The sequence below is a fragment of the Lepidochelys kempii genome, chromosome 8 (assembly GCF_965140285.1).
Source record: "Lepidochelys kempii isolate rLepKem1 chromosome 8, rLepKem1.hap1, whole genome shotgun sequence".
In the NCBI taxonomy this organism is placed as follows: domain Eukaryota; kingdom Metazoa; phylum Chordata; order Testudines; family Cheloniidae; genus Lepidochelys; species Lepidochelys kempii.
The window spans coordinates 74,679,939-74,698,645 of record NC_136387.1 but is presented as its reverse complement, the minus strand read 5'-3'; the positions used below and the strand labels follow the sequence as shown (position 1 = coordinate 74,698,645).

Sequence of the window (18,707 nt, the reverse complement as noted above, 5' to 3'; positions counted from 1 at the left end):
CCATGGAATTTGTAACAGAGGAGAATGGCAGTGATACATTTATGTCAAGAAATATTCTGGGCTAGCGAGTGTCTGAGACTAGTGTCTCAAATGCTGTGCAGGACGAAGTAGCAAGTCAGTTTGCTCAAAAGGCCTTGGAAAGGACAGGAAGAATTTGAGATCTAATCAGGGCTTCATTTAGGGGTGAGGAAAGAGACAGGAATGACCAGTCACCCAGCACGCATTCACTCCATGTCATTGCTCCGTATTAAATCATGTGCATCTTCATTAGATGCACGAAGATTAGCTTTTTGGTTCTTAGATATTCTTATAATGAAATTCCTCAGAATAACTCAATATAGATATCTTTGAACAATCCTTCATTTGAACGGTAGTTAATTTAAAACCAGATAAAAATACTTTATCTGAACTACTCTGGATCCGCACTGTGCAGTCACCTATAGAATCTCTAGGTTACAGACGTTAGTTATTACTAAGCAATACATGCTACAACAAGTGTTAAATCATGAAAAATTTATTATAGTTTTATATATATATATATATATGAAGTTAAAAGTTCAGTCATTAGTGTTTGTGAAAAAGCATTTTAGTTAGACATGAACCTGCTAGTGTCAGTAGCTAAACAGAGATTAAATGTAAGATGAGTGTTTTGCCTCAATTTTGTAACTCACTATCAATATGCTTATACAGAATTCATCTTCCTGTTAGAATGCCAAGAATAGTCATTTTGCAACATTTACATTCCTCATATTAAATGTGTAATATACATATTCAGCTTGCTGCAGAGAGATATAAACATGTACAAAATAAACATTGTAGTTAACATACTTTGACCAGGTTTTTTTTTTTTTTTTTTATTAGCAACAAATCAAAAGCAGATGCACAAAAATTAAAAGTCAGAATGATTTTAAAAACCTTTTGGACATTTGTGACCATTAATTTGTATTTAAAAACAGAAGAAATAAAGGCTTGTGTTTGGAGCCTTTTATGGGTCTCCAATAATAGTTATTTTTAATTAAAACCAAACAGTCAAACAACAAAAAATAATCAGACACCATGATCAGCTAGTCTGCTAACGTCCATCTTGATCACAAATGGATAACAATGTAAAAAGAACACATTTGTTCATGGAGTATAAAATATTGCACAAGAGCAGTTTCTTTGAAGAAAAGATTTCCCAAGTTTATGAACTGCAAAATTGTTATGCATTTAAAGAAATTATGTATTTGCATTTTCTAAAACAAGGAATATTCAGTAATACTGTTAGAAGTGTCATCCATCAACTTCTTCCCAACCTACTCTCTAGTATGTCAGTGATGACAATTTGGCAAAGGTAGAAGGCAAACAGTAAAGTGTGTATACATATATACATATATTATATATAAAATATGTCAGACAAGCCACAATAGCTATCTAATCCAAGAGCTGGGCATTTTTAGTCATTTGACAACCTAACCCTTAAAAGAATGCTGAAGTCTTAGATGCTAGTCACAGTGATGATCACACAGTAGTAGAGTAGGATTCCAGTCTTTGCTGGTTCTTTCGCTTTGGAATAATCTTGTCCGTATCCCCAGTATCTAGGACACCGTCTTCAGTATCACTGTCACTGCTATCTATCACAGGTGGGTCCAAAGTCATCTGTCCAGTCCTTCTGTGTAAATGAAAATGGACCCCACCCTCCTGTATGGAGTTACTTATAAAATCTTCATCAGAAGAATGAAATGACTCATCTCCTATCAAATGGTTGACAATGTGAATCCCATCAAAAGTGGGTTGGTCTGAGAAGCCTTTCTGGCCTTTTAGGCATCTGATCTGTTAAAAACAAGAGTTAACATTTAATCACAGATGAAGAGTCCAGCAATAGGAATAAAAACAACATGTTTGAGAAATAAAGTATCCTTGACATTCAGTGATTTCTAAATGCAAGCAGGACCAAGATTGCCAAGAGTTACTAAAGTCTGAATGTCCAAGAAGAGAAACTTCAGAAAGGGGTCGAGTGGATACTCTGCACTTTTTGAAATCAGGCTCTTTAGGGTGTTTCAGGTTTGGTACCAAAAAGCACTAATCGTACTCCTGAAAATTTTAAACTGTATGTACAAGTTCCTCTGGTTACTGAGGCTAAATCTTGTGTCTTTGGACATCCCCACTGAGAAAATACTACAGCTGTGGGATTTCAGGTAGCCCTATTTATTACTTGACAGTCACTACTTTTCTGTATTTCCTTTTGTGTATTATCTCAGGAAGGGTTTTTTGTGCTTGTCATCTAATTTGAAAAAAAAAACAAGGAGAAAAGCTTCTGTTGGGGGGGGGGGCGATTGCCAAATGTTTTGTGGAAGAGCAAGTAAACAGCATTCAAGAGCAATAAAATTGGTTCTCTCCACCTTGAAAGATAAAGAGCATCATTTTCCCCCCACCCACTCAACCTCCAATGAACCACAGCATGAAGGTTTTAACCTGCATTCTTACTCTGAAACTTACCTTTCCTGTCAGTAGAAAAGACTACTCTCAATTTTAAAGAGAAATGTCTTACAAAACAAAACTGGTTGGGACACAGGTAAAGTGTACTTAGTATTTGCATTTAAAGTACACTGAACTTTAGTGATAAGCTAGCTACTATGACCACAGGTTTAAGCTACTCTGAAGGAAGAAAAAAAACTGATGAGCAAGTCACATCATAACTTAGTGAAACTAATCTTAGCTGTTGGAAGATGTCTGAGATTAGTTCTTGGAATTTCACCTGAACAAGCAAACTCATGCAGGGTTCAGTCATACATTTTGCTAAGACTGTGATAGTAATACAGTTACATGCTTTTAAGTAGAAGCATCTGCAGGCACCTGTGTCTGCGTGACACTGCCAACTGGGGCTGAGCAAGCCAGTTGGTGGAAAATACAGAAGTGGCCAAAACCTTGCTCCATCCCAAACCCTGAACTTGAGTCTGGATAAGCAGCCTCTCCTTAGGATCTTTCTATCCTCCAATACTAGCCAATTCTGCATAGCGTAGGAAGCAGTCACTTTAAAAAACCTGGAAGATAGATTTTATCCTGCAAAGTTTAGCTTTACATCTTGGGGCTGCCAATCTGGATTCACTTCTTTGAGCAATGAAAACTGTTTTGGAAGCTTGAAGTCCCAAAGCCTATTTGAACTTGTTAAAAATGTGAATATTGCTATTTAACCCTAAATGACCTGAAGTGAAATGTCAGTGCACTAACCTACTGCAAAACCTGGACTTTTCCACAATAGAATAAAAAACAGCAAGTTTTAATGTAAAACAGAAAACATTCCAATACAATTTGTTGCTTTTTAACTGAAGGAAGTAAAAAATAATCTGAATTGTACTATCATCGAATTTCATTCTTTTCTAGAAATGAGTGACTGTTAGAGAACTGAAATCCTTAAAACAGCTACCGTTCAAGAGATAATTTTAAGGATATCGCTGTCCAAAATTCAAGGCAGTGCATAACATCAGCGCAAAAAGAGTGCTTAGATACTTACTACTCAGTAGGCTTACGAGCTATAGGTCTGTAGATGCTCGTTACCAAAGCATACATTGCACAGATCCTCTAGTCCTTCCCTTCGCCCAGTGATTTGCTATGGACTGAAGGCTTACTCGGTATGTGTAAAATTTAAAATTCAGCATGACATGCCTGTGCTCTGAGGGGATCAGATGCCACAGTAGCTGGTACCAATTTAAGAAACTAAATGGATAGTACCTTTTAATTTGAGGATCTACAGAACCATACAGCTCTTTACAAAATGTAGTGAACCGAGGTGCAGCACATCTGACAGGTAAGCCATATTCTCTAGTTTATAATTTGGGAAAATGAAACAGATAGAAATTAAGTGATTTGTTAAGGTCATGAAGTCCAGGCAAGAGCCAGGAATTAAACCTAGGTTTTCCAGTCCCATCTGTGACCATAAGATCATTTCCTCTGGGAGGAAAGAGGGTTAGCCCTTCAAGGACAGCCCAGATTGAGTAGGAGCTGGAGTTGCATCCCTGGGGCACAGCACAGCCATTGCCAGGCAGTGGAGCCCTTCTTTGTGAGGGAGGTCACCATTGGTTAAATCCCAGTCCTCCTTTCAAGTGCTGTGATTGGCTTTTCTGCCCACAAAGACGTTCATTTTTCATTCCTCTCCTCTGCTCCATTTCTAGAAGACTGGGTGGTTGCTTCATGCAGTGGTTCTGTGGGGGCTCTGGCCTGATCAGGCTTGGGAATATAAGAGGTCCGGTAGACCCACAAACATTAGGAGGGAGGCCTTTAATAGTTTATGGTGACAGTAGCTTTACCCACACTTTCACTGCTGCCTAGACAGGCTGCCTTTAGGAGATCAAAGTTGTAGCCACATGACCAAAAAAAAGACTGTCTCCACCTTTGCTCCCTATGTGCCATTCACAAAGCTAGATGCATCAAGAACAGAACCTCAGTAGTTGACAGTATTTACTTACATAAGCCTTCTCATGTAAGAAGCCATGAATTAGAAACTTTTTGAAAACAGAATGCATGCTTAGAGTTTATGATTATAAACATTGTCAAAGGCTAATGGAACTTACATTTATTAATTCAGAGCAGTTTGAGAGAAGACAGGCATGTAATATTAACCATCATGTCACTGGACTTTGGCAATACACTCTTACCTGAAGCTGACTGCCTCATCAAGCCATGCATGAAGGGAAGAGACAGCAAAGAGATTTTCAGGTTTTAGTACAATTCAGTTTTTCCATATTAAAGGTAGCAAAATGAAGGGTGCGGACATAAGCGCTCACACATCATATTTTTAAGATACCCCCTTTATATCTGTTTGAAGCTATTAAGGAAACATTTCTAAACAACATTAGAATGTCAGCCTACAGTAAATTTTAAAGGAAAAGATGCAATGAAAAAGTGCTAGATTAATATTCTGATACTGGTAAGACTGTGATAGAGATTATGGCACAGAAGGGAGGCAGTCATTTCTGTTTCTTTTGAAGACTTTAGAAACCACAGTTCTAAAGCAGTCAAGAACTGTACTTCATGTTAGACATAAAAATGCTTGTCTAGCAGAGTCAAGCCACTCAGTAGTGATTACTAATACCGTTCTATAGTCTGGAAATTGGATCAAAGCATGGGCACTCTTTGGATTCAAGGTAGGAAAACAGATTATTCGTATTAAATCCATATGGGGGAAAAAATCAATACTGGATTATGTAAATCTTATTACAACAGGAACAGTCTGAAGAAATCAAAGCCCTTTTTTGTTCTGGACCTGAGTAAGATTTCCTGATTATAAAACAGACATGAGTCAAAAGAAAACTAAACTGTTACTGAAACTATATGAGAACCACTACATCTAACTAGAGCAGAGAACGTCATTAACATTGTAAGTGAATATTGTAAGAGAATCCAACAGAAAGCTACCATCTTAGCAGCCTCATGAGGCAGATTTAGGAGTTAAAAAAACAAACCAGATTCCATTCCATTTTTTCAGTGGAAAAAAAAACCAGGCAGTTAAGTAACAATGCAAGAGCTGTCAAGTTAAATGCTATTTAAGTTAAGCATCAGTAAAAGCAACTTAATCTGAACACATAAAATTTTAAAGTTTCCTTAACTCTAATGGTGTTTAGTGGTTTAGGGGGGACGACAAAGGGGTCAGTCTGTCTGTGTGATGCTTTTGCCGGGAACAAAACGCAAAAGGAACGCAGCCTTACAACTCCTGTAAAGTTAGTAAGTAATCTAGCTAGAACATGCATTAGATTTTCTTTTGTTTAACGGCTGGTAAAATAAGCCGTGTCTTTTTGTAACTTAAGGTTTTGCCTAGAGGGATTCTCTATGTTTTGAATCTGATTACCCTGTAAGGTATTTACCATCCTGATTTTACAAAGGTGATTCTTTTACCTTTTCTTTAATTATAATTCTTCTTTTAAGATTGATTTTTCATTGTTCTTAAGAGCCAAGGATTTGGTCTGTGTTTACCTATACCAATTGGTGAGGATTCTTATCAAGCCTTCCCCAGGAAAGTGGGTGGAGGGCTTGGGGGGATATTTTGGGGGAAGACGTCTCCAAGTGGGCTCTTTCCCGGTTCTTTGTTTTAAACGCTTGGTGGCAGCAGCATACGGTTCAAGGACAAGGCAAAGTTTGTACCTTAGGGAAGTTTTTAACCTAAGCTGGTAAGAATGAACTCGGGGGTCTTTTCATGCAGGTCCCCACATCTGTACCCTAGAGTTCAGAGTGGGGAAGAAATCTTGACATGGTGGCAGAGCGGTGGGATCATTCTGAACCAGAAGCACAGCAGGATTTTAAAAGGTTTTGTAAAAAGTGATTGCAGCTGTAGATTGTGTCTCTCTGCCTGGGGGACAGAGCAGCAGGCATAACAAAAGGATTTTTCTGTAGGCTGAGAACAGCTATCAGGTTACAGCACAGGAAAATTTTACAGGCCAGGTTTTTTTGTTTTTGTTTTCTTTAACTCTTGGCTGTAAAGTTGTTAAAAACAGAGAGGTTAGGATGACAGAATGCAATGTTCAACAGACGCTGGAATTAGCCAGATTTGAAGCTGAGGAAAGACAAAAGGAACATGAAAGATGGGTAGAACTCAGACAGATGGAAATGGAGGCCAAAGAAATGGAAGTAAAAGAAAAAGAAAAGAAATGGAAGCAAAAGAAAAAGAAATGGAAGCTGCCCATAGGAGAGCTATGGAGGCCAAAGAAAAAGAAATCGAGGCAAAGAAAAAAGAGAAAGCATGCACTGGAGATGGAGAAGGCAAAGGCTCAGCAGAATATACCGAATAACCCTAACAATCCTTCCCCAACAATCCACAAATGGGAGTGACTATGTCCACTGTATGATGAATCCAGTGATATTGCTGAATATTTTCCTCACCTGTGAGAGACTGTGCACACTCCATCAAATTCCTGAAGCTCACAAGATGACCACATTGGTCTCAAAATTGACTGGAAGAGCTCTGGACATATTCAATGAGATGCCTATTGGGGAGGCTTCTGACAATGGTAAATTTAAGGATTTGCTTTTAAAACAATTTCAAGTTACACCTGAAACTTGCAGAGTAAAATTTAGAGCCCTTAAGAGAGGGCCTGGACTAAGTAATGTGGCTTATGTAAACCAGATGAAGGTGCTGTTAGATAAATGGGTCAGAAGAAGGCGTGTAACTAGCTTTGAAGGAGTGTGTGATTTGATGACTCACGAACAATTCCTGAATATGACCAATGATGATATAAAACAGTGTTTATGGGATAAGAAAATGACTCAGCAGAAACTCTTGCTTCTTATGGTGATCAATGTGAGCAGTCCCAGACCGCCAGAGAGGCAGGGCAAATTGGAACAAAATGGGTGGAAGGAGGAGAGAAGAACAACTGTGGTCGCAGTTGGCGCAGATACCAAAAGGAACAACCTCAGACCACATCCTACTACTGGGGGCAGCCCAAGGCCCCAACTACACCCCATGGAACACTCCAAACACCTTATCGTCCCACCACACCGTTCTCCAGCAACCCACCTCATCCCAGTAACCAGTCAGCTGGGCGACGTTTTAAATGTAACAAGCCGGGGCATGTAAAAGGCCAACTGCCCCAAGAACCCCAACAGATTACAGTTCATTGCACTGGAATCACACCAGAGGTCCTCAGGCCCAGATACCTCCCAGATACCCTCGGAGAGGAGGGAAACTGAGTGTGGGCAGAAAGAAGGTCACCGCATGGAGGGACACCGAAGCGCAAGTGTCGGCTATCCATACTTCCTTAGTGGACCCCAGATTAATCGACCCAGAGGTCCAAGTGATGATTCAACACTTCAAGTCAAACTTTTTTGACTTGCCTACAGCCAAGTTGCCTGTCCAGTACAAGGGCTGGTCAGGAACGTGGACTTTTGCAGTCTAAGATGATTATCCCATCCCCATACTGTTAGGGGAAGACTTGGCCAATCATGTGAAGCTAGCCAAGAGGGTGGGAATGGTAACCGGCAGGCAGGCTAAGCAAGCTGTCACACCTAGCTCTGTTCTGGAAACCTCTACCAGGACCCCGTCAGAGGTACTGGAACTGGACCCCATGCCAACGTCTGCAACAGCAGTAGTGGATCCAGTCCTAGAGAACCAGACAGAGCCAGTCCCAGAACCAGAACTGGCAGAACAACCAGCACCAGAAGCATTGCCAGCACTGAATTCAGTACTTGCAACCCCAACACCAGAGGGTCCCACTGAACCTGCACCGGCAGCAGCAGATAACCCTACACAAGAGGCTCAGCCAGAGCCTGAACCCCAACATAGTGCACCAGCGGACAGCGGTACACAGTCAATGGAAACAGCCCCATCACCTGCATCGCTTCCAGAGGGTCCACAATCCAATGAGGAATTGATGTCTCCAGCATCAAGGGAACAGTTCCAGACCGAACAGGAAGCAGATGAAAGCCTCCAGTGAGCTTGGACAGCGGCATGGAGCAAACCACCGCTTCTCAGCTCTTCTAATCGATCCAGGTTTGTTGTAGAAAGAGGACTTTTATACAAGGAAACCCTTTCTGGTGGACACCAGGAAGACTGGCATCCTCAGAGACAGTTGGTAGTTCCAACTAAGTACCGGGTAAAGCTATTAAGCTTAGCCCACGATCATCGTAGTGGCCATGCCAGGGTGAACAGAACCAAAGACCATTTGGAAAAGTCTTTCCACTGGGAGGGAATGAGCAAGGATGTTTCTACCTATGTCCAGTCTTGTGAGGTGTGCCAAAGAGTGGGAAAACCCCAAGACCAGGTCAAAGCCCCTCTCCAGCCACTCCCCATCATTGAGGTTCCATTTCAGCGAGTAGCTGTGAATATTCTGAGTCCTTCTCCGAAAAAGGCACCCAGAGGAAAGCAGTACATACTGACTTTGCCACCCGATGGCCGGAAGCAGTAGCTCTAAGCACCACCAGGCACTAACAGACATTTTTGCCAGAGTAGGTTGGCCCTCCAACATCCTTACAGATGCAGGAACTAATTTCCTGGCAGGAACTACGGAAAGCCTTTGGGAAGCTCATGGGGTGAACCACTTGGTTGCCACCCCTTACCACCATCAAAAAAATGGCATGGTGGAGAAGTTTAATGGAACTCTGGGGGCCATGATACCTAAATTCGTAAATGAGCACTCCAATGATTGGGGCCTAGTATTGCAGCAGTTGCTCTTTGCCTACAGAGCTGTACCACATCCCAGTTTAGGGTTTTCACCATTTGAACTTGTATATGGCTGCAAGGTTAAGGGGCCATTATAGTTGGTGAAGCAGCAATGGGAGGGGTTTACACCTTTTCCAGGAACTAACATTCTACAAACACTAAAAAACTAACCAACCTACAAAACAGCCTCCGAACCTCTTTAGCCCTTGCTAAAGAAAACCTAAAAGGATGCTCAAAAAGAGCAAAAAGTCTGGTATGATAAACACGCCAGAGAGCGTTCCTTCAAAGTTGGGGACCAGGTCATGGTCTTAAAGGCGCTCCAGGCCCATAAAGTAGAAGCGCTGTGGGAAGGGCCATTCATGGTCCAAGAGTGCCTGGGAGCTGTTAATTATCTCATAGCATCCCCCACTTCCAACCAAAAGCCTAAGTTGTACCATATTAATTCTCTAAAGCCCTTTTATTCCAGAGAATTAAAGGTTTGTCAGTTTACAGCCCAGGGAGAAGATGACACTGAGTAGCCTGAAGGTGTCTATTACAAAGGGAAAAGTGACAGTGGCGTGGAAGAGGTGAACCTCTCTATGACCCTTGGGCGTATGCAGTGACAGTAGATCAAGGAGCTGTGCACTAGCTACATGCAGACTTTCTCAGCCACCCCAGGACTGACTGAACGGGCATACCACTCCATTGACACAGGTAATGCTCACCCAATTAGAGCCCAGCCTTACTGGGTGTCTCCTCAAGCTAAAACTGCTACAGAATGGGAGATCCAGGATATGCTACAGACGGGTGTAATCAGCCCCTCCCGCAGTGCATGGGCATCTCCAGTGGTTCTAGTTCCCAAACCAAATGGGGAGAGAAGTTTTTGCGTGGACTACTATAAGCGAAATGCTGTAACTCACCTAGACAACTATCCAATGCCACGCACAGATGAACTATTGGAGAAACTGGGACGGGCCCAGTTCATCTCTACCTTGGACTTAACCAAGGGGTACTGGCAGGTACCGCTAGATGAATCCGCCAAGGAAAGGTCAGCCTTCATCACACATGTCGGGCTGTATGAATTTGATGTGCTCCCTTTTGGGCCGCAGAATGCACCCGCCGCCTTCTAAAAACTTGTAGATGGTCTCCTAGTGGGATTGGGAGAACATGCAGTTGCCTACCTTGACAATGTGGCCATATTTTCGGATTCCTGGGCAGAACACCTGGAACATCTACAAAAACTCTTCAAGCGCATGAGGGAGGCAGGAGTAACTGTTAAGGCTAAGAAGTGTCAAATAAGCCTAAACAGAGTGACTTACCTTAGACACCAGGTGGGTCAAGGAACTATCAACCCATTACAGGCGAAAGTGGATGCTATCCAAAAGTGGCCTGTCCCAAAGTCAAAGAAACAGGTCCAATCCTTCTTAGGCTTGGCTGGATATTACAGGCGATTTGTACCACAATACAGCCAAATCGCCGCCCCACTGACAGACCGACTCAAAAAGAAACAGCCAAATGCAGTTCAGTGCACTGAAGAGTGTCAGAAGCCCTTTAACCAGCTTAAAGCGACACTCATGTCTGACCCTGTGCTAAGGGTCCCAGACTTTAACAAACCGTTCCTAGTAACCACAGATGCATCCGAACGTGATGTGGGAGCAGTCTTAATGCAGGAAGGACTGAATCAGGAGTTCCATCCTGTCGTGTTTCTCAGCAAGAAGCTGTCTGAGAGGGAAAGCCACTGGTCAATCAGTGAAAAGGAATTTTACGCCATTGTCTACGCTCTGGAAAAGCTACGCCCATACGTTTGGGGGTGGCGTTTCCACCTGCAAACCGACCATGCTGCGCTACAGTGGCTTCATACCTCCAAGGGAAATAACAAAAAACTTATTCGGTGGAGTTTAGCTCTCCAAGATTTTGATTTCAACATACACCACATTTCAGGAGCTTCTAACAAAGTGGCTGATGCACTCTCCAGTGAAAGTTTCCCAGAATCAACTGATCCAAATCGTCCTTAAGATGTAGGAAATGGGGTTCAATTCAATTCCCTATGCATTCCATGGCAAATTTAGTTTCCATGTATGTCAAGAAAACTAGGTTTGCCTTCTGTCACTGATCTTAGGGAGATAACTTTCAAATAAGATTGTCTGTTGCTCTTTGAGGTTCGAAAAGGCAGAAGCATATTAGTAATTAACATAATTGATAATTATAGTAAAATGATTGCTTGAAAGTTAACAGGCCATCACTTTAATAGGACATCTTTCATTTTTACAGTAATTTGCAGGGCAATTTTCACTCAAATGCAGGATCAAATGCAAAAAATCAAGGGCAGATGTTTGAGGAGAGCTGTACAACCGGTCCTTAAATCAAGACGCTCCATAAATGAACCCAGAAATGCATATTGCACCTTTCCTCTATTAACCGACTTTCCATGTAAAGATACCAAATGAACAAATATTCTTAATACCAATTTAAAGGAAATTGTACAGTATTTTGATTCACTGCAAATACTACATGCTTTCAACTATATTGGACAGAGTTCAGGCTGTGGTTTTTATTTCAGTGACTGCATTTCCTGTTTAACTTACTTTTTAAGTTAATATTAGCAGCTGCATCCTCAAGCCAGGATATTATGCCAGGAACTTTAACTTTAATCTTAAAGTTTGTGGGAATTTACTTAGTTTTTAAGATGGTCCCTGGGTCTGTAGGACAGGAGCCTTGTTCTTACAAACTCCAGATGGTCCACAAGAAAGGGGACCCTACCAAGCTGATCATAGGAGATGCTAAGTCAAGGGAATGTCCCCTTACTCTGCTTGCCAGTCTCCTACTAACCATGGTCCTGAAGCACTGTTCTGTGGAGAGAGTCCTAATATACCAGACTCCCTAATGTCTGCAAGACAAGAGTGCTGTTCCTGCAAATGTTTAGCTCCTCAGGATCAGTGCTCCTTTCTCTCACAGATTTGGAGAGCAGCTGCCCTACTGTCCATTCCTTGTTTGAAGGACTGGAGATCTCTTTCCAAGTTTGAAGGACTAGAGATCTCTTCCTGCCCCACAGGAAGGGCAGATATGGCTGGTAGAAGGATTGGGGGAGGGTGTCAATAGAACCAGGGGAAGAGCCTGCCTGCTGCTCCCCAGTCCCCATAGAGGGGTTTGTGGGAATGAAGACTCCTTCCCTGTCTGCTCTACAGGAAAGCAGATTCCCCTTAGGAAGTAACAACCCTAGTAAGGCTTGTGAGGATGCTGGGTGGCTCAGAAATGCCCAGTGAGCTAAAGGGTTAGGAGAATTTGGTGTCAAATGAGCTTTTTATGACTGGAGGCTCATCAGCCCCTCTTACCAATGAATCTGTGGGGTTTTCCCCTTCTGCTGACTTCAGAAGTCCACACGAATGGGAGAGGGAGGAGATGTGGCCCCCCGATATTCTCCCACCACTCACTTCTTGCTTTCTCCAATGCCCTACCGAGTCCCAGATTTTAAATCTGGGGAAAGTTAACTGCTTACGGGCTGTCTGAAGTCTGCATTGAGTAGAGATCCCCAGTGAGCCTTAGATCTCTGCTGGGGGAGTCCAATAACATAGGTGACAGCTCTAATTAGGTGTCACTTTCAAACATATCCAAAAAAACCTAGTAGCTCTATTGTTAGGGTGTCCTTAAGGAACAATTTTGAGTCCCTTCAAATTTTTTACGAAAATTCTGTTTTAGCCCAGGGTCTAACTTACTTATTGAGGATATGATGATTTTTATAGCAGGGACCAACACTGGGCTTACAATACAAACTCTGTTATACCCTATATGGAGTACAGTTGTGCTGCTGCTCCATACAGTCTGTCCCTTACTACTTCCTGTTCAGGTCTGAACAGCCTCTCTTTCCTGTCCAGAAACTTAAAAAAAATTGTTTTATACAAACATTAGTAAATTTGTATAGAATTCTCTGCATGTTGCTGGAGAACTGAAAAGAGACAGCGGCACCACAAAAAGCTAAAACCGCCAATTTTCCCAGCTGTCAGTTGATGGGGGAGGAGATGCGGAATAAAAGAAGGGAAGTGAAGACCTGATATTTGTAATGCATAGAAAAATGCAAAAAAACCAAAAGACCGACCAAGTAAAATATCTGGGGAAACTTAGGTAGCCATGACATCTCATAATAGAGCAGTAAAAAGCACAAAATCATTTCCCCACCCCACCCCACCCCACCCCAGTAATTAGCCTTAAACCAAATAAAAATCTTCACCTCATCCCATTTAACTTTATATACATTTATACTCTGCAGCACTAGGATTTTTTTCCTTAGCACATGTCCAGATTCCAGCTATGGGATTATCTACAGCTGACACCATGAACAGTAATTGTAGCTTTTTAAAAAGGGAAACTGCAATGCTATACATTAAAATTTTAATCACAGTATCTAATTAAAGAGTAGAATGAGTCAGTAAGTGTGTCTAAAAGCAAATAAGCAAACTCGAAGCTGCCGCTTTGACAATCTGATACATAGGTATTGTAGGTTAAAGACAGGAAATGCCTTGATCATGCATACTAATGCTGTGCGGCAAGAGACTTTCAAAACTTGTTTTCAAAACTTTTTGGGGTTAACAGTGAATAATACAGCACTAAACAGTGTTATAAAAATACAGCTAAGGCATAAATGACATTTCTTGTCTCCTGTAAGTATTAAAATGCTGAACGGCATTTTTTTTTTTTTTTTTTTGGTCTTACACTTACTTCCTAGCAGAGGGTTCTGTCTGATCTATCAGTGAAACGGAAGTTCCCATTGACCCCCATTTACACTGGCCTTTAAACAGAGTTCAGCAATAAGATTTGAACATGAGCTCAGCTTAGCTGTTTGGCTGGTTAGTGTGGCCAGAGCCAAGTAGTTTAAAGAGTGCATTCGGGCCCAAATTAATACATTTGAAAAGTTAATTGGAACTAAAGGCTGGTATTCTTGGAGTGAGAACCCAGCATCATCCACCATGAAGGAGATACTCAGTGACAGGCATTTCTAAAAAACAAACAATGAACATTTGTTTTAAGAGATATTTAGTAAATAGAACCAACTGGCTAAACAACTAGGCACTGCCCTTTATTAATGGGAAGTACAGACAGTTATCTAGTAGCATATTCTATTTGAGGATTTTATAATGCCACTATCACCATAGTACCCAGGCACCTTCCACCTAAAACATATTAGCAGTTATAGAATCAGAATTGTAGGGCTGGAAGGGACCTCAAGAAGTCAGTCCATTCCCCTGCCCTCACGTGGAACCAAGACCAGCCCTCACAGGTGTTTGTCTAACCTATTCTGAAATACCTCCGAAGACTAGGATGTGACAACCTACCTTAATGAAGTCTCTAGAGGACTTCATAGGGTGCTTGGCTGTTCTCCCCTTTTGGGGTATAAAATGGTTTCTGGGGTAAAGTTTGATGGGGGGGGGGAAGAGTGGCAAGGGGCAGACAGAAAGTGCTAGCATTGTGTCATTCTCATTATGTCAGAAAGTCTCCCCCCCCCAGCCCCCCAAAAAAGGAAGGCTTTACAGTATTTCCTAAAGGTGGGAAGACTCTGGATTTGTTTAATTCCTTCAGGAAGTTTGTCCCATAGCCAGATCCCCTTGACTAATTATACTGTGTTCCTAGCACTCCCATGTTTCATGCTGGGCTTAGTGACCTGTACTGTCCCAGAGGAACACAACTGTCTTGTTGGTTCACAGAATGAAATTCAGTTTTTCATGTACCCGGGGCTTGATCCATTAATTGCTTTGGCAGTTAGCATAAAAAACCCAACAACTTTGAACTGGCAACAAACTAAATGGCAGCCAGTATGACACTAGAGCTTGAGTTGCTATGAACACATCAAGCCCATAACATGGAGGCAACAGACATTCTGTAGCAGCTGGAGCCTGCGCACTGTTTCCACATTCAGCTTCCTATCAACATGACAGGTTCTCTTTAAAAATGCAAAGATGCTCTGGATTGAGATAATTTCAGTTTACTTGTGAACAGTGGGAGTGAAAAGGGTAACAGTGATAATGGAACTGCAACCATGATGAATGGTAAAGATATGCAGTTAACCCCTTCGGCCTGTGATTACCAGCGTGATAACCATTGGTAACTGCTCAATTCTCCAATTTCTGAAGGATGATCCAAAAAGTAATTTTCTTTTCTAAACTACTAATTTGAAACAAATGCATAGTGTTAACAGTGGCACACAAACTGAAATACTAATGCAAATGAACTTTGCTGACCATATCACTAGATGGTTCAAACCAGAGCAACACGTCATAAGCGAACAGCAAAACAGTAGCAACAAGTTTCCAAGATTGAGTCATTTCAGGCTTATTTTTATAGCACCTATTTAGTACATTTGGCCTTTTCATTTTGTATTCTCAGGTTCTGGAAATTGTAGTCTTGCAATAAAGAATGCCTTCCAGTGGCTGTACAGGATGGCAGGAATCATGCAACTGTTTGTAAATTAATTAAAACCCATGACATTTTATGTAAATTTTAAAGCATAAAAAAATCTCATCTCCAGTTGCCTTCTAGTTTTGTATTTCAGATTGTTCTGCATTTGTTTTTACAACTATGAATATGAGATTTTTTTTTTTATAGAAAGTGGTTTTTACAGCTTTATCAGTTATCAAGGGCTCAAGAGCCAAAAGGAAACAAGATGCTAACTCTGTGCTCTATATCAGCTTTACCAAAGCCTAGGCTGCTGTATTGTAAACGTGACAAAGATTAAAACTAGCGACAAATGTTCAGACCAGAAGGTTTCCAGTGAATCAGAACAGGAAACCAATAAAGCGATCAATGGGAGGTCATGACCTCTTGATCACTGCACTACATGGCTGAAAACTCTGGTTTTGATCTATTGCCATATAATCCAATTAAACTTTGAAATTCTACAGCAAATATGTGATTGAAATAGTAGCAAAACAGTGTTGAGAAAGATATACTTTACTTTTAAGCTGCCCCTATTCATAAAAAAGTATCTGGTCATTACAAACCAAATTTAGTTAATTAATTTTCCTAAAAACTGGAAAATTTGTTGTAATAAAACAATGATCTTTTTAAAAAAGTTTTCAGCTGATCTAGCCCTGGGAAGGTGCTGTGAACTAACTACTTGGTAGGTGGAAGGAAAATTCCCAGAATCTTTTCCTACAAAAGGTTCTAATGCAAGTGTTTATTTGACGTAAGGAAGTGGCAACAAAAATATTTTAAAACACTGATCACACTGCAAGTACCTGTGACACTTTGGCCAAGGAACTATCTGCACATCTCTACTCCCCTCTTCCTGATAGCTGGCACCTATAAATAAAATTACTGAAGCCTCAAGCATTAACTAGAAGGTACTGGTTCGCACAGAGGCTGAGTACATACATATTATGGACATAGATACGGTAGTTACAAGAAGCAATCACTTCACATTTTTGCTGTCTTTTTAAAGCCAGAGTTGACCCTGTATTCTTAAATTGGCTAGGACACAATTGCTTCCTACCCCAAATAAGGGTTCTACCCACCATGGTCGCATCACTATGATCAGGGCCAGTCAGACTTTTAGGAAGTTAATTGAGAGGATTCTTTGGGATAGGAGAGTGAGCATGCATCATTCAGTGGTGTGCAGCCTCACTGCCCTCAGCTTTTTGCTAAAGTGGAACCCTACTGTTGGTGCTGGGATATGTTGTATAGTTGCCAACATCCCATGTATGGTTTACAAGGGAAAACTGTTCAAATAAACTAGGGTAACTAGGCCTACTAGGGCCTCAGTTACTGGAAGGTTGTGTACATTCTGGTGAATTGTAAACACTTTGTGATCCCTGCCACAACTCCAATGAAAATTGGAAGTTCACCTTTTTAAAACAAAAACAAACAAAAAACAAACACCCCTGCCCACCCCTACTTCTCCCCCCTCACCTCCAAGAAAATTCATGCAGAAAGTTCAGGTGACTTGACTAAGGCAAAAAGCAATCAGTGTTAATGGTAGTATTAGAATGCAGGACTCTCACATTCTTAGACCTATGCTTAGTTCACAAGACCACGTAGCTTCATGCCAATGAGTTGCCTTTATTTGTGATCAGAGGCCACGGTGGCTAGTTATGGGAGATGGCTCAGTTGCGGAGGAATTTTAGAGTGGCCCTAATGACAGCAGCAGCCTCAGCAGAACCACTCTACTGAGCTACACACACACAGCAGTCTGTTGTAAAAACTGGGGAGTGGAAAGCTCACAACTGGAGTAGGCCTAATTGGTGGAAAGTGGATAAAGGTTCATAAGTTTTCCCAATGGACTGTTACATAAAATGGTTTAAAAAAAGATGCAAAAAAGAAACAGACTGACTTAATTTAAACAAAGATCTCCTGATAACACTCAAAGAGTGTGTTATGGTCATATTTGGTAAACAAGAGGAGTTTGGAACCAAAATTTAGGCCTAATTGGTGGACAAAATCATTCAAGGATTGGCTATTCTGATCATCACCCTTTAGTGGCCCTTAAAGAGAGGCTCTGAGGGGGAAAAGGGGGAGCACTATCACCATTACTACAGGCCCAGCAGAAGCATTTCTCATGGTGACACCCAGACCTCGGCACACCACTGGCAATACCTGACCATCAGTGCTGCAAAGACTCCAGCCAGATACATGCAAGATCCCGCTCTGTCTTCTCCCTTGTCCTCCTTTCCACCCTTCCCCTGCCACTATTTTCCTCTGGTCCCATCTCCGATAGCTTTTCACTTGATCCTGATATCAATTGTAGTAACAGCAGCAGCATAACAAGATGAGAAAGCACAGCTAGCTCTGCTCAGCCTGAGAAGAATCAATGAAGGACAGGAACCTGACCAGATCAACCAAATGTTGCCCCTAACTAGGGAGATGAGGCAGGGTCCAGAAGAATAGCTGTCATGGACAACCTGCCAACCCAAAGCATCCTTCCATGATGGAATAGCCCAAAATCAACAAAAGCCTCATTTCCCCCATATTTTACTATTCTCTCTTCCCCCCAACTTTTGGTGTTTGTTCTGTTGAAAGTAGGGAAGTGACTAATCAATCATTCCCAACTCAAAACTGAACAGAACAAATCCTTTCTTCCTCACCAAGGACTGCTTGACTGAATCAGAGACTAACCAATATTCCTCTCTAAAAAGAGACTGATTGTTAAACAAAATCTTACTCAATTTCCATTTCAGTGCTTTAGCTTTGTTTTGATTCTTTACCTTGCATGTCTCAACCAATAATATTCTAACCTTTGACATTTCCTGGTTTATTTGCCAAGGCATCTGTACTTGGAACCCTGAATTTGTTTAAAAAACTCTTAATGTTGTACAGTGACAGGGGCATGTTAACACCTTTAACTGTTTGGGCCCATATATTCCATCAACAGTGATAAAACAGGTCCCTTTTCCTCCCTGCAAAAAAGAACAAAAATCAATGGACATTGGGCAGTGGTTTCCATGGATACCAAAAAGTCCACGTTGGGATCCATAGATAGTACAAAGAATAATCTGATATTCAGAGGAGTCAGTAAGAAATTTTTAACCCCAGTTTACATCAAGGGTAGGCAAAGTTTTTGGCCCGAGGGCCACATCTGCATGAGAGGAAAGTGATCAGGAACAGCCAGCATGGATTC

At 41.5% G+C, this 18,707-nt stretch overlaps 1 protein-coding gene across 13 annotated transcripts in view; it reads right to left on the bottom strand.

Annotated features, from left to right (window-relative positions):
• Positions 1–535: 535 nt before the first annotated feature.
• Positions 536–18,707, bottom strand: part of EVI5 (ecotropic viral integration site 5) — a 135,503-nt gene continuing 117,331 nt past the window's right edge. For 10 of the 13 annotated variants that reach the window (XM_073357050.1, XM_073357053.1, XM_073357055.2 and 7 more), the window contains one exon: positions 537–1,812. In XM_073357050.1, the coding sequence (XP_073213151.1) occupies positions 1,501–1,812 (312 nt within the window). In that variant the 3' untranslated portion in view covers positions 537–1,500. Of the gene's footprint in view, positions 1,813–18,707 lie in introns of all 13 variants that reach the window. The other 3 variants (XM_073357045.2, XM_073357046.2, XM_073357049.2) reach the window with 1 other exon arrangement.